A 16649-nucleotide genomic window follows, 5' to 3' on the forward strand; every position below is an offset into this window, starting at 1 on the left:
CATCCCTAGTTGCCCTTGGAGGGCAGTTGAGAGTCAACCACACTGCTGTGGCTCCGGAGTCACATGTAGGCCAGACCAGATAAGGACAGCAGATTTCCTTTCCAAAAGGACATTAGTAAACGAGATGGGTTTTTCCGACAATCGTTTCATGGTCACCAGTAGATTCTTAGTTCCAGTTTTTTAAAATATGGAATTCAAATTCCACCATCTGCCGTGGCGGGATTCAAACCCAGGTTCCCAGAACATTAGCTGAGTTTCTGGATTAATAGTCTAGCAATAATACCAATAGGCCATCACCTCCCCAAGATGCAAGTTATTGTAGCTGTAACATAGCAACAAAAGAAATACAAGCTTGGGAAAGGCCATTTGATTCTTTGTGGCTGACCCACCATTCAGCAATATCATGGCTGATCATCTCCCTCAACTTCACCTTCTTGCAATATTCTCACGTCCCTCAGTACCCCAAAATGTCGGTCTTGAATATATGTTTAAGTTTATTTATTAGCCACACAGGCTTGCACTGTAATGAAGTTGCTGTGAATATCCCCTATGTTCAACAACTTAGCATTTAGCACCTTAAGCTCAGTGGTGTAGAGAATTCCAAAGATTTAGAACCTTTTGAGTGAAGAAAGTTTTCCTCGCCTAAATCCTAAATGGACAGCCCCATATTCTGAGACTGATCCTATAGATTGCCCAGCCAAGGGAAACCCTTCCAGTAAACGTTGGGGCTGTGGAGCAGTGGGACAAGCGGTGTGAGGTACAGTCAAATTCTATAACTTTATTAAAACCATTTTCCTGTTTCCTTTTTCCTTGCAGCTTGGGTAGGTGCAGTCTCCATGGGGATGATTTTCTTTTGTTCTCCAGTTGTCAGCATTTTCACTGACTGGTTTGGATGCAGGAAGACGGCAATGGGCGGTGCGGCACTGGCTTTTCTTGGACTCCTTTCCAGCTCCTTCACAAAGTAAGAATGAATTTCTGTTTTGACACGTACACACACCCCATACACACACACCCACACCCTCACACACACATACACCACATCCCCCCACACACACACACCCACCATACCCTCACGCACCCACTCACTCACACACCCTGTGCACGCACACGCATCATACACCTCACAGTAATGTTCAATAAGGTTTATTGTTGAATTATGAAAGAGTCTCAGTGTCTCAGTGAAAGCTGTTTGGAGGCTGTTCCAGTTGTTTTGAGAACTGTGTGTATAGAGATAGTTACTGTCCTGCCCGCCACGGAATCGGAGCGGGCGAGAGGCGGACCATGGAAAGGTCCGTTGACCTCGAGTGGGATCTTACGGTTTCGGGATGAATGAGGCTGTAAAACCCCGCCCAGAGTGATAGAGATATACAGCATGGAAACAGGCCCTTCAGCCTAACCCGTCCATGCCACTGAACTAGTCCCATTTCCCTGCGTGTGGCCCATTTCCCTCTAAACCTTTCCCATCCATGTACCTGTCCAAATGTCTTTTAACTGTTGTAATTGTACCCGCCTCTACCGCCTCCTCTGGCAGCTCATTCCATATAAACACCACCCTCTGTGTGAAAAAGTTGCCCGTACAGCACCATTCATGACTCCTCAGATACTGAAATAGAAAATGTGAAAATACTAAGCAGGCCAGGCAGCATCTGTGGAGAGAGAAAAGGATTCTTAAGAGATACTTGCCACAGAAGGAGCGCTGAGAAAGTTCACCAATCTGATTCCTGGGGTGGCCAGATTGTCATATGAGGAGAGATTGAGTCAACTGGATCTGTATTCACTGGATTTTTGATGACTCAGAGTTTTGATTTGATTTATTATTGTCACGTGTATTAACATACAGTGAAAAGTATTGTTTCTTGCGCGCTATACAGACAAAACATACCGTTCATAAAGAAGGAAACGAAAGAGTGCAGAATGTAGTGTTACAGTCATAACTAGGGTGTAGAGGAAGATCAACTTAATGCAAGGTAAGTCCATTCAAATGTCTGACGGCAGCAGGGAAGAAGCTGTTCTTGAGTCGGTTGGAACGTGACCTCAGACTTTTGTATCTTTTTCCCGACCGAAGAAGATGGAAGAGAGAATGTCCGGGAGATTAGGGAGATTTTGTTACATTGTACATTGTGTTCGTGAGGCCTCACCTGGAATACTGCATACAGTTTTGGTCCCCTTACCTAAAACAAGGATATAGTAACATTGGAGGCAGTCCAAAGGAGATTCACCAGGCTAATCCCTGGGGTGAAAGGGTTGTCCTATCTAGAGAGACTTAATTCTGTATTCCTTGGCATTTAGAAGAGTGAGGGGTGAACTTATTCAAACATATAAGATCCTGAGGGGGCTTGACAGGATAGATGGTGAGATGTTTTCACTAGTGGGGGAACAAGGGGACATAGCTACTAGATAAAGGGCCAGTCATTTAAAACTGAGATGCGTAGAAATTTCTTCTCACAGAGGGGTGGTGAATCTGTGGAATTCACTACCCCTAAGGTAGAGGAGGCTTTATCAATAGAAGTATTTAAAGTGGAGATGGATAAATATTTGATAGATTGGGAAATAGAGGGTCATGGGGAAAAGGCACATAAAAGAAATTCAGGCCGGCATGTGTTCAATGATACCATGTCCTTGATGGGAGATCGGGATCTTACTGGAAACTTGAAAGATAGTTGAGTGGAATTTCTTCCTCTCTGACCTTTTATCCTTTCGGAACATTCACCAGGTCTACTTCAGTCCACTGTACATCCACCATCCAACCAACACAATCCTGTCCCAATCTCCCTTTGTATTCTGAATGGCCACCTTTGACTTCAATACTTTATTTCTAGTCAATATACATTCACGTATAATTTTTTTGTGTGACTGTCTTTAGGTGATCTCTGTGTTATTTGTCATCCCTGGGCAGCACACAACCTGCTTTCCAGCCTGCAGTGGCGTCACTCAAAACCAGTTGCCAAGAAAAATTTTATAGTATCCTGAGATAACTTGCCTTCTAATGTTTTCACCTGTCTGTGTGCATTTGGCTTGTGTAATAGTTCACCCTGCAGTAACATATTGGGATTGGCTGTTCAATGAATAGAGAACGATTGGAGATTTGAACCCATTTCTTCCTATTGTGTGTTCCCTCATGCTAATTCCCTAGTATTTCTTTTCAGGTGCCAAGCTCTAATAATTTAACACTTATCCATGCAATGTAAGTGATTATATCTGTTCTTTGTTAATATTAATTAACACACTGGGCTACCCATGCAGCGTCGGAGGAATAAGAGGACAATATTCACCCTTTGGGCAGATGGTCTAAATGACACCGTATTAGAGCTAAAAACCAACCCACAACAAGTTTTAAGTTTATTTATTAGTGTCACAAGTGGGCTTACATTAACACTGCAATGAAGTCACTGTGAAAATCCCCTAGTCGCCACACTCCGGTGCCTGTTCGGGTACACTGAGGGAGAATTTAGCATGGCCGATGCACCTAACTAGCACGTCTTTCGGAATGTGGGAGGAAACTGGAGCACCCGGAGGAAACCCACGCAGACACGGGGAGAATGTGCAAACTCCACACAGACAGTGACCCAAGCTGGGAATCAGACTCGGATCCCTGGCGCTGTGAGGCAGCAGTGCTAACCATTGTGCCACCATGCTTCTATGAAGTAATTTATTTGAAACATTTCTTATACCCAGTAGATTTTGTTCATCAAATCACTTGAAAGCAACGTTTTGAAAATCCTACTGCTCTTCTGCCTCCAGTAATCCCGCCACACAGAAAACCCTTGGCTTTGAGGTTATCTTCTATCCTGTAAACATGCCCAAGCCAATGAAGCTGCTTCTGCTTGCTGAGGGCTAGCATAATTGGGACATTAGCTTTTGGCAAGTTTGTTGCATTTGTGTTTTTGTCCTTCTGCGAGATGCCAAATATACACCACAAACAATGTAAAGCAAAAGGCGTTGAACTTCCCTTCTTGGTAGCTGTAATTGTCAATGTTTCATAAATGTACAACCATTACTTGGGCTGAGGAGAAAGATCGCAGTATTTAGAGGCTAACAGCTGCTTCCTTGCCTAACTGAATGACTTGCCCACAGGGCTTGTTCTGGGAGTGTGCGTGTTCATTTCTTTGGAGATGATTTCTAAGACTTTGGAGGTCATTTCGGTTACCTTGGATGTTTTTCTGCATTTGATCTACAATTCCCGCTGGCTTTCACTACAGCATGGGGGGTGGGGCGGGGGGCCACGCTTACATAGCTTTCAGATAAGAAACAAGAGGAGCAGCAGCTGCCTTCCCTCTGCTACCTGCTGCTCCACTGGACAGTACGGATGAGCATTAAGCTCCTGCTCACAGGGGGTACCCACAACAGGCAGAAGCTTAGCTTTCTGGACATCACTTAGCACCTGTACCTCGGGCGGTTCCTGATGTTTGCTGCCTCCCGGAAGAGTGGACCAGGTGGGCACACATTCCCAATGTTGGTCAACGCCACTACAACCCTTGATTCCTTCATGCCCCCCCCGGGGCTTTCTGGGGATCTGCTGGTGACATTTTGATTTGATTTATTATTTTCACATGTATTAGCATACATTGAAAAGTATTATTTCCTGTGCGCTATACAACGCATACCGTTCATAGAGAAGGAAAGGAGAGAGTGCAGAATGTAGTGTTAAAGTCATAGCTAGAGTGTAGAGAAAGATCGACTTAGTGCGAGGTAGGTCCATTCAAAAGTCTGATGGCAGCAGGGAAGAAGCTGTTCTTGAGTCGGTCGGTACGTGACCTCAGACTTTTGTATCTTTTTTCCAACGGAAGAAGGTGGAAGAGAGAATGTCCAAGTGTGTGGGGTCCTTAATTATGCTGGCTGCTTTGCCGAAGCATCGGGAAGTGTAGACAGAGTCAATGGATGGGAGGCTGGTTTGCGTGATGTATTGGGCTACATTAACAATCTTTTCTAGTTCCTTGTGGTCTTGGGCAGAGCAGGAGCCATACCAAGCTGTGATACAACCAGAAAGAATGCTTTCTAAGGTGCATCTGTAAAAGTTGGTGAGAGTCATAGCGGACGTGCCAAATTTCTTAGTCTTTTGAGAAAGTAGCTTGGCAATGCTTCCATTCTGACCCTCACAAAGTCCTTTTAATGCTGGAGCTGAAACAAGCTGCAATGGGCTGTCATTGTGGCGGTCTGCTCTACTTAGCTGGAAAAGCAAGAGGTCAAATGGAAAGGTCGTGGATGGGTTGAAGAGCTGATGCCAAACACGCTGCTGAAAGTTCCGGTTCCCTGATGCACAGCCAGCTGGGGGCTGGTTGGAAAGTTAAAATCCAGCCTATAGGGTTTGCTAGGGTAGATGTCAAGAAGATGTTTCCTGCTATGGGGAGTCTAAAAGTAGTCATCATAAATATAAGACGGTCGCTAATAAATCCAATAAATCTGTACCAACACTCAAGAACTCTTCCCTGTGGCCACCAGACTTTTGAATGGTCCTATCACATATTAAGCTGATCTTTCTCTTCACCCTATCTGTAACTGCAACACTATATTCTGCACACTCTCCTTCCCCTCTACCTGAAGTACGCTATGAATGGTATGTTTTGTCTGTATAGCGTTTCCCAGTACATGTGACAATAAATCAATAAGGAATTCAGGAGAAGCTTCTTTACCCAGAGAGTTGTTAGGATGTACAATGGACTAGTTGAGATGAACAGCTTGGGTTCATTTAAGGAAAGACTAAAAGTGACTGATAAGGTTAAGAAAATTAGGGTGAGTGGAGGCTTGTATGAAGCATAAATCCTGCTAGAGGCTAGCTGAGACAAATGGCTTGTTTCTGTACTGTATCTTCTCTGTAAGCATGATGACACTACCTCATTAAATATAACAGCATCCCCTGCAAAGTGTGGGAGCAGAGTCAGAATACTGGGGCACAGACTACCACAGGGAATACTGGGAACCATCGCTATATGAACTAAACAAAGAATATGAGAGTGGGGAAACACAAGAAAGAACAGATTGCTCTTGGCCATTCGAAACTCGGTTTAATTACAAGTCATTGGCTCAATTATCTGACAGCATTTCTTTTTACTCTGTGACCTGGAACTCAGCAGACAGGTTTACTCATCCAAAATTTTGGCAGGGAAGGAAGCCACACCTGGGTAGCTCGGGACCTCCATAATTTACAACTTTCTGATGATTACTCTCACATTTGCTGTATTGAGTCAATTATTTTTCTAAAGGATAGCAATGGAACCAGGAATGATTTGTGATATTGTCATTGTCCACTTTACACAATGCAATGAAACAAGTATAACATTTAACAAACTGCAGCGTCTGACAGCGTTGTAGACAAATCCGTTGAAAACTTGCCAGCCCTTTGAAATTTGCAATTGAAGGCACTGTGCAATTAAGCTGTTATGTAAACCAAAGGCCACCAACCATATATTATTTGATTTCTTCTTTCATTAGCTTCTTTTATTTCACAGACAAGTGAACAGACAAAGTAACTGGCAACATCCATTCCACTTAGAATAGAATCCCTGCAGTGCAGAAGGAGGCCATTCTGCCCATTGAGCCTGCACCAACAACAATCCCACCCCGGCCCTAGCCCTGTAACCTCAGGTATTTACCCTGCTAATCCCCCTGACACTAAGGGTTAATTTAGCATGGCCAATCAATTTAACCTGCACATCTTTGGAGTGTGGGAGGAAACCGGAGCACCCCAAGGCCCCACCACCTTCAAATGCTTCAACAAGACAATCCTGCCATCATAAGATCAGAAGTGGGGATGTTCGCTGATGACTGCAAAATGTTCAGCACCATTCATGACTGAAGCAGTCCATGTCCAAATGTCAAGGGGTGATGGTTGACTTATCACTTGTTGGAGAGGGTCATTGTCTTGGACATTTGTGTGGCAAGAACGTTACTAGCTTCTTGAGTGTTATTGGAGCTGCACTCATTCAGGCAAGTGGAGAGTATTCCATCACACTCCTAACTGTGCCTTGTAAAAGTTGGACAGGCTTTGGGGAGTCAGGACATGAGTTACTTGCCACAAGATTCCTAGCCTTTGACCTGGTCTTGCTTATAGCAAGACCTAGATAATCTCAAAAGGGCTGCAGACACATGGGAACACCACCATCTAGAAGGTTCCCTCCAAGTCACTCACCATCCTGACTTGGAAATATACTGCCGTTCCTTCACTGTTGCTGGGTCAAAATCCTGGAACTCCCTCCCAAGTAGCACTGTGGGTACGCTTGGACTGCAACAGTTCAAGAACAAAAGATACTCAGCACCTTCTGAAGGACAGCTAGGGATAGGCAATAAATGTCCTGGCGAGCGACAAAAAAAGCGAGATACATCTTAATCATTAAGTTGCCACATCAGGTTATATAATTCAGGACCCTTGAGCAAAGTCCACTTCATATTGAAGTTTAATACAGCAGATGTGATTGTCTAATTTTCTGTCTTCCAACAAGGGATAAGCAAGCCTATAAACAACGTAAGTGTATATTGTGTCTTGCTGCAGTTTATTATCTGTTTGTTATTTAATAAATCGGTTTGGTAGTTTAGATCATGTGAAGGGTGGCACAGTGGTTAGCACTGCTGCCTCACAGCACCAGGGACCCAGGTTCAATTTCAGCCTTGGGTCACTGTCTGTGTGGAGTTTGCACATTCTCCCTGTGTCTGCATGGGTTTCCTCCCGCACTCCCAAGACGTACAGGTTAGGTGGATTGGCCATTCTAAATTGCCTCTTAGTGTCTAAAGATGTTCAGGTTAGGTGGATTAGGCATGGTAAATGCGCGGGGTTGTGGGGATATGCTGGGGCTATGCCGAGGTAAGATGTTCTTTCGGAGAATCAGTGCTGATTCAATGGGCCAAATGGCCTCCTTCTGCACTGTAGGGATTCTATGAATTCAATGTAGACTGTTGATTATATCACTGTCTGATATTGAAGAAGATGAAATTTAATGATGCGTAATAATCAGTGAGATAAAACATACTGACAAAGGTTCACTGTTGAATCCCTGGGCTCAGTACCAGTGACCTCGATGTTGGACAGGTACAGGCCTGTGCTGATTTATAGGGAACTAGAATGTAACTAAAAGGGTCGTTGAAGATGACACATGAAACCATAGAAACACGGGCTTCTTCAGAAATGTGAAGGGGAAAGAGGGCACCATAAAAAGCAGCAGACTATTCTTTTAGGTGAAATACACTGTTCAAAGTCGTGCTGTCAAGGATTTTGACATTGGCTGAACTCGGTTCTTCACAATAGACTTGCTGATAGAATTTGTTGGCTGGTTTTCAGTTTGGAAATTGTATCTAGGTAACCAAAGGCAAATTCTTACCTCACTCAGTGGTCAAACTTCTGAATAAACCTCAACTACATTCCAAACACTTTGCATTCGACCTCCAAGAGGAATTAATAGTGAGGAGAAGCTGGTGTTTTTATAGAACATAGAACATAGAACATTACAGCACAGAACAGGCCCTTCGGCCCACGATGTTGTGCCGACCTTCATCTGAAACCAAGATCAAGCTATCCCACTCCCTACCATCCTGGTGTGCTCCATGTGCCTATCCAATAACCGCTTAAATGTTCCTAAAGTGTCTGACTCCACTATCACTGCAGGCAGTCCATTCCACACCCCAACCACTCTCTACGTGAAGAACCTACCTCTGATATCCTTCCTATATCTCCCACCATGAACCCTATAGTTATGCCCCCTTGTAATAGCTCCATCCACCCGAGGAAATAGTCTTTGAACGTTCACTCGATCTATCCCCTTCATCATTTTATAAACCTCTATTAAGTCTCCCCTCAATCTCCTCCGCTCCAGAGAGAACAGCCCCAGCTCCCTCAACCTTTCCTCATAAGACCGACACTCCAAACCAGGCAGCATCCTGGTAAATCTCCTCTGCACTCTTTCCAGCGCTTCCACATCCTTCTTATAGTGAGGTGACCAGAACTGCACGCAATATTCCAAATGCGGTCTCACCAAGGTCCTGTACAGTTGCAGCATAACCCCACGGCTCTTAAACTCCAACCCCCTGTTAATAAAAGCTAACACACTATATGCCTTCTTCACAGCTCTATCCACTTGAGTGGCAACCTTTAGAGATCTGTGGATATGGACCCCAAGATCTCTCTGTTCCTCCACAGTCTTCAGAACCCTACCTTTGACCCTGTAATCCACATTTAAATTAGTCCTACCAAAATGAATCACCTCACATTTATCAGGGTTAAACTCCATTTGCCATTTTTCAGCCCAGCTTTGCATCCTATCTATGTCTCTTTGCAGCCTACAACACCCCTCCACCTCATCCACTACTCCACCAATCTTGGTGTCATCAGCAAATTTACTGATCCACCCTTCAGCCCCCTCCTCTAAGTCATTAATAAAAATCACAAAGAGCAGAGGACCAAGCACCGATCCCTGCGGCACTCCGCTAGCAACCTGCCTCCAGTCCGAAAATTTTCCATCCACCACCACCCTCTGTCTTCGATCAGATAGCCAGTTACCTATCCAATCGGCCAACTTTCCCTCTATCCCACACCTCCTTACTTTCATCATAAGCCGACCATGGGGGACCTTATCAAACGCCTTACTAAAATCCATGTATATGACATCAACCGCCCTACCTTCATCAACACACCTAGTTACCTCCTCAAAAAATTCTATCAAATTTGTGAGGCACGATTTGCCCTTCACAAATCCGTGCTGACTATCCCGGATTAATCCGCATCTTTCTAAATGGTCGTAAATCCCATCCCTAAGGACCTTTTCCATCAATTTACCAACCACCGAAGTCAGACTAACCGGTCTATAATTACCAGGGTCATTTCTATTCCCTTTCTTAAACAGAGGAACAACATTTGCCACTCTCCAGTCCTCTGGCACCATCCCCGTGGACAGCGAGGACCCAAAGATCAAAGCCAAAGGCTCTGCAATCTCATCCCTCGCCTCCCAAAGAATCCTAGGATACATTTCATCAGGCCCAGGGGACTTATCGACCTTCAGTTTATTCAAAACTGCCAATACATCCTCCCTCCGAACATCTATTTCCTCCAGCCTATTAGCCTGTAACACCTTCTCTTCCTGAAAAACATGGCCCCTCTCCTTGGTGAACACTGAAGAAAAGTATTCATTCATCACCTCGCCTATCTCTACTGATTCCATACACAAGTTCCCACCACTGTCCTTGACCGGCCCTAACCTCACCCTGGTCATTCTTTTATTCCTCACATAAGAGTAAAAAGCCTTGGGGTTTTCCTTGATCCGACCCGCCAAGGACTTCTCATGTCCCCTCCTAGCTCTCCTCAGCCCCTTTTTCAGCTCATTCTTTGCTAACTTGTAACCCTCAATCGAGCCATCTGAACCTTGTTTCCTCATCCCTACATAAGCTTCCCTCTTCCTTTTCACAAGACATTCCACCTCTTTTGTGAACCACGGTTCCCTCACTCGGCCATTTCCTCCCTGCCTGACAGGGACATACCTATCAAGGACACCCAGTATTTGTTCCTTGAAAAAGTTCCACTTTTCATCAGTGCCTTTCCCTGACAGTTTCTGTTCCCATCTTATGCCCCCTAATTCTTGCCTAATCGCATCATAATTACCTCTCCCCCAATTGTAAGCCTTGCCCTGCCGTCCGGCCCTATCCCTCTCCATTGCAATAACAAAAGACACCGAATTGTGGTCACTATCTCCAAAGTTCTCTCCCACAACCAAATCTAACACTTGGCCCGGTTCATTTCCCAGTACCAAATCCAATGTGGCCTCACCCCTTGTCGGCCTATCCACATATTGTGTCAGGAAACCCTCCTGCACACACTGCACAAAAAGTGCCCCATCCAAACTATTTGACCTACAAAGGTTCCAATCAATATTTGGAAAGTTAAAGTCCCCCATGACAACTACCCTGTGACCCCCACACATATCCATAATCTGCTTAGCAATTTCTTCCTCCACATCTCTATTACTATTTGGGGGCCTATAGTAAACTCCTAGCAACGTGACCGCTCCTTTCCTGTTTCTAACTGCAGCCCATATTACCTCAGTGTGCATATCCCCCTCAAAGTGCTTTTCCGCAGCCGTTAAACTATCCTTGATTAACAATGCTACTCCTCCACCTCTTTTACCAGCTTCCCTACACTTACTGAAACATCTATACCCCGGAACGTCCAACAACCATTCCTGTCCTTGTTCTACCCACGTCTCCATAATGGCCACAACATCGTAGTCCCAAGTAGCAATCCACGCCCCAAGTTCATCCACCTTGTTCCGGATGCTCCTTGCATTGAAGTAGACACACTTCAACCCACCTTCCTGTCGACCGGTACCCACCCTTGACCTTGATACCTTCCCCAATATCTCACCACCCTCAACACTGACTTCCGGACTACAACTCCTTTTCCCACTCCCCTGACAAATTAGTTTAAATCCCCCTGAAGAGCCGTAGCAAATTTCCCTCCGAGGATATTGGTGCCCCTCTGGTTCAGGTGCACCCCGTCCTGTTTGTAGAGGTCCCACCTTCCCCAAAACGTGTTCCAATTATCCACGTATCTGAAACCCTCCCTCCTGCACCATCCCTGCAACCACATGTTTAAGTGCACTCTCTCCCTGTTCCTCAACTCGCTATCACGTGGCACCGGTAGCGTACCAGAGATGACCACATGTTTTGTCTTTGCTCTCAGCTTCCAGCCCAGCTCCCGAAATTCCTGTTTTAAATCCCCGTCCCTTCTCTTACCTATGTCGTTGGTACCAATGTGTACCACGACTTGTGACTGTTTCCCCTCCCCCTTAAGAATCCGGAAAACACGGTCCGAGACGTCACGGACCCTGGCATCCGCTAGGCAACAAACCATCCTCGAGTCTCTTTTGCTGCCACAGAACCTCCTATCTATCCCTCTAACTAACGAGTCCCCAATAACTATTGCCCTCCCGCTCTCCTCCTTACCCTCCTGAGCCACAGGGACGGACTCAGTGCCGGAGATCCTCTCACTGCGGCTCACCACTGGTATGTCGTCCCCCTCAACCGTATCCAAAGCGGAATACTTATTGCTAAGGGGAACGACCACAGGGGATCCCTGCACCGACTGCTTCTTCCCAGCCCCTCTCACCGTCACCCATCTATTTTCATTCCTCGGAGTAACTGTATCCCTGAAGCTTCTGTCTATGGCCATCTCTGCATCCCTAATGATCCTAAGTTCCTCCAACTCCAGCTCCAGTTCCCTCACACGGTTTTGGAGGAGCTGCAGATGGATGCACTTCTCACAGGTATAATCAGCAGGGACACTGTCGTCGTCCCTCACCTCGAACATAGTGCAAGAGGAACATTGCACTGCCTTCACACCCATCCCCTCTAGATACCCTGCCAGTACCAGGTAGAAACAGCAAAAAATGAATTAACTCACCCCTGCTCGCCCAAGCCCTGTGAGCCAAAGCCCTACTGCTTTCACTCTGCCTCCTGCTCACTCTGCTGCCCGCTAACGACGCTGCCCGCTCAAAAGTGCGGCCTACTTTTAAACCCTCCAAAAACCTTCCCAGACTCCTGCTGGGCCCACTTCCTGTTTTAAAAAAAACCTCCGATTTTTTTACACAAATTTAACTTAAAATAAATAAATAAATGTAGTGAACAAACCAACTGCCTTCTCCTCAGCCTGGTCCTGTGGAACAATGAGGCTGAAAACTGCAAGTTAAGCACTTTTAAACCCTCCAAAAACCTTCCCAGACTCCTTATAATTACGAGAATACATTTTTCTCAGGGTGAAATGCTACATTTTCCTTTTCCAACGTTGACATTGAGAAAGCTCGGTTGCCCTGAGGAAACAGTGGACGGCCATTTCCTTGAACCACTGCAATCCGTGTGGCATTTGATACAACCTGAGTATCCTGTTAGACCACTCCAAAGGGCAGCTGAGAGTCAAACCTGTTGGTGTTGGGCTGACATCTCCTACAGGTAAGGACAGTAAGTTTCCTTTCCTGAAGGGTATTTGTTGAGTCTTTAATGACAATCTGACAGCTTCAGCATCACTTAACCATCAGCATTTTATTGCCAGTTTTTATTTAAAAATCAGAATTGAAACACTCAATTTTTGTGGGAATTCTCTCGTTTCTGCGCACCAGACCTGGGAGTAAAAATCTGGACTTCAAGTAAGAGTAAGACCTTTAAAGCTTGCTCCAATTTGATCTCCTGCCCACCTGATGAGTCCTCAAAGAACAATGAAAATTACAGCACAGGAACAGGCCCTTCGGCCCTCCAAGCCTGCACCGACCATGGAGCCCGACTGAACTAAAACCCCCTTCTCTTCCAGGGACCATATCCCTCCATTCCCATCCTATTCATGTATTTGTCAAGACGTCCCTTAAAAGTCACTATCGTATCTGCTTCCACTGCCTCCACTGGCTGCGAGTTCCCGGCACCCAGCACCCTCTGTGTAAAAAAAAAACTTGCCTCGTACATTTTCAGTCCCCGTGTACATTTATGGGAAATATGCAGAGAGCATAGGCAAAATGTTCCAAAAGGGCTGAACACAAGCCATCCATCAAGGCAAGTCTCCCACATCAACATTAAGAGGGCAGGTCTTTTTTAACCATAATTTGCCAACTTAGCTATTTAATGTTTGTATTAAAAATATATGTTTAGTTTTTAAAACCAACCCTATGATGCCAGCTTCAGGCCTTTTATCTTGGAGAAGGTAAAGTGATGGGGTGGCGCACTGGTTTTCAAGTCTCAAGATTAATTATTTTGTGTCCAAAGAAAGACCGTGTATGCCGGATAGATCCTATTCTCCCCATCGTGGTGGTGTTGAAAGGTCTGTACAGTGTCTCTTCACTTTAGATGACTAATGCCAATGCAGTGTCCTCCAAAAATTGTTATAACATGCAGCCTACACAGGAATTGTCGGTCGGTTGAGGTTTCCAATTCTTTTGTCGGTTCTACACAAACCTTGGCCTTTCAAGGAGGCAGGCGAACTGCAGCCTAGCTTGTTCGGGCATGCATTATTGGGTAAATTCACTGATCCTTTGTTCTGAATCGAGTTGCGTTTGAAGTGAATGTAGTTTGGTGAAGTCTCGTCACAGTTTTGTGGTCAATTTGTAACCCACATTCATTTTGGGTGAGCTTTCCTTTAGAGTGTGTGGATTCATTCCAATAACTCAATTGCCAAATAGAGGTGTGCAGAGGCACCTTTTGGGGCAGTGTGCCCATTCTTGTGTGGCAACATTGGAGCTACATTCATTGCATCACTACACCACAGGGAACCCTGTGTGGGAGAGGTTGTGTTCACTTAGTCAGTGAGGTAGTTCAGTAATCGATACGGTGCCAGTTATTTAGGTAACAGCTCAAAGAAAGACACAGGATCTCTGAGAAATCCCTTCACCCCTATGCAGTTCTCATGGACCCCCATGCAGGGCTGGCCTAGCTGTTGGATCTACTTAAGTAAAAATTTCAGCAGGTTGGGAAAAGGGCACATCTTTGTTGAAGTTCCCTGCCTCTGATTGGTCCTCCAGCTTTGAGAGCTTGCCTGCCACTGGATGGCAATCCTGCCCTCAGGTATTACTTGGCTCTGGGGAAAATCACAGGTGAGTGACTGTTCCCACCCCTGATGGTGGGTTTTTGCATCCAGAGACAAACTCAACCTCTGTTCTTGTCCCAGCGGGGAAATCCAGCTCCAGATTTCTGACTGAAAAACACTTAATAAAGGAATGGAAGTCAAATATTTTTGTAGTATTTTTCCTCCTGTTGTGTCTCCCCATGCCACACAGCATCAATGTTTGCAAGGCCTATCCCTAAGCCTGCTCTAACTGCTAAAGATTAGTCTGTGAGGAGGAGTGGCTGGTTTATAATTCTCCCCATGCTCGAACACCCCTCACTTTGGTCCTGATAAGAAACTATTTGTCCTTTCCCTCGGTGCTTTGTCTCAAATTATGTGGCAAAGATTAGGATCTCAACAATGCTCAAATTCATTTCCTATCCACCTGTGATGTTGAGTGTTGCCACAGTGATGAATATGACTATTACTTAATCACTCAGGGCACGAGCCCCACTTTGAGTGGTCAGTGGTTGTGTTTGAATTCCACTTACAGACGCTGATAGTCTTTAATTTGCAGTGCAATGCAAGTTACACATATTCTGTTATTTTTTATTGCCTCAACTGATGCACAGTCCTGTGTGAACGTAGCTGCTGCATCAACAAGTCCTTTGCTTTGTAAACAAAATGTCCGGCTTAGCAGTCTGTAAGACTTTTCTTTCTCTTCCCCCAAACTGGCCTCTCACATACAATAGTTCGGTCTATAAAACTCTTCCTGGACTCTTGCTTTTGTAAATTCCTTTGTAGGGTTTTAACTCCTGGTTACCAGGAAGGCTCTTGATTTACTTTAGCGCTGTCAACTACTTAACCTTATTCTGTGTTCGTATTAGCTGTTTAAATGTGCAAAAATAAGTCATGCCCAACTTGCTGCTTTCTGCCTTCCCAGGAATAGCATTTATTTTTATTTGATTGCACAGATATCTTGCAAATAATATGCACAGGAGCTGATGTGTTCAGTAGTGATGCCAGTGTGTTTACATTTAATTATTTTCCCAATGCTACCCGATTATATAGTTTACCATCCACCTGAACCTGCTGCTAAAAGTCTGAGAGGATTTGTGTCTTGGAGTCTGGCCACAAGAGATGCTGAAACCAAAAGAGAAAATGCTGGAAAATCTCAGCAGGTCTGGCAACATCTGTGAGGAAAGAAAAGAGCTGACATTTCAAGTCCAGATGACCCTTTGTCAAAGCATCCGCAATAATTTGCTTTTATCACAAGGGATACTGCTGCTGAAACTATTCTACCAGGAATTCAAGAGCTCAACATTCTGGATTCACTTCCCTCAAGGGCATTAGTGAATCAGATGGGTTTTTACAACAATGGTTTCGTGGTCATCCAGATTTTTCTTATTGAATTTAAATTTCACCATTTGCCATGGTCTGTCCTTGTTGCTCAGAAGGGAAGGGGGGAGAGGAGTAGAGGATTAGTCATTGGGGACTCCATAGTCAAGGGGACAGATAGAAGATTCTGTGGGAACGAGAGAGACTCGCGGTTGGTGTGTTGCCTCCCAGGTGCCGGGGTCCGTGATGTCTTGGATCGTGTTTTCGGGATCCTTAAGGGGGAGGGGGACCAGCCCCAAGTTGTGGTTCACATCGGCACCCAAGACATAGGTAGGAAAAGGGATGGGGATGTAAGGCAGAAATTCAGGGAGTTAGGGTGGAAGCTTAGAGCTAGAACAAACAGAGTTGTTATCTCTGGTTTGTTACCCGTGCCACGTGCTAGCGAGGAGAGGAATAGGGAGAAAGAGCAGTTGAACACGTGGCTACAGGAATGGTGCAGGAGGGAGGGATTCAGATACCTGGATAATTGGGGCTCATTCTGGGGTAGGTGGGACCTCTACAAACGGGATGGTCTACACCTGAACAGAGGGGTACTAATATCCTGGGGGGGGAAATTTGCTCATGCTCTTCGGGAGGGTTTAAACTAATTCAGCAGGGGGATGGGAACCTGAATTGTAGCTCCAGTGTACAGAAGGTTGAGAGTAGTGAGGTCAGGAATAAGGTTTCAAGGTTGCAGGAGTGTACTGGCAGGCAGGAAGGTGATTTGAAGTGTGTCTACTTCAACGCCAGGAGCATCCGGAATAAGGTGGGTGAA

General features: G+C 45.3%; 1 protein-coding gene across 2 annotated transcripts in view; it reads left to right on the plus strand.

Moving 5' to 3' along the window:
* The window catches only part of LOC144493057 (monocarboxylate transporter 8-like), a 121112-nt gene that overhangs the window by 39339 nt on the left and 65124 nt on the right, over positions 1-16649 (plus strand). For both annotated transcript variants that reach the window (XM_078211904.1, XM_078211905.1), the window contains one exon: positions 817-961. In XM_078211904.1, the coding sequence (XP_078068030.1) occupies positions 817-961 (145 nt within the window). The remainder of the gene's footprint in view (positions 1-816; positions 962-16649) is intronic.

The sequence above is a fragment of the Mustelus asterias genome, chromosome 4, assembly GCF_964213995.1.
Source record: "Mustelus asterias chromosome 4, sMusAst1.hap1.1, whole genome shotgun sequence".
Lineage (NCBI taxonomy): Eukaryota > Metazoa > Chordata > Chondrichthyes > Carcharhiniformes > Triakidae > Mustelus > Mustelus asterias.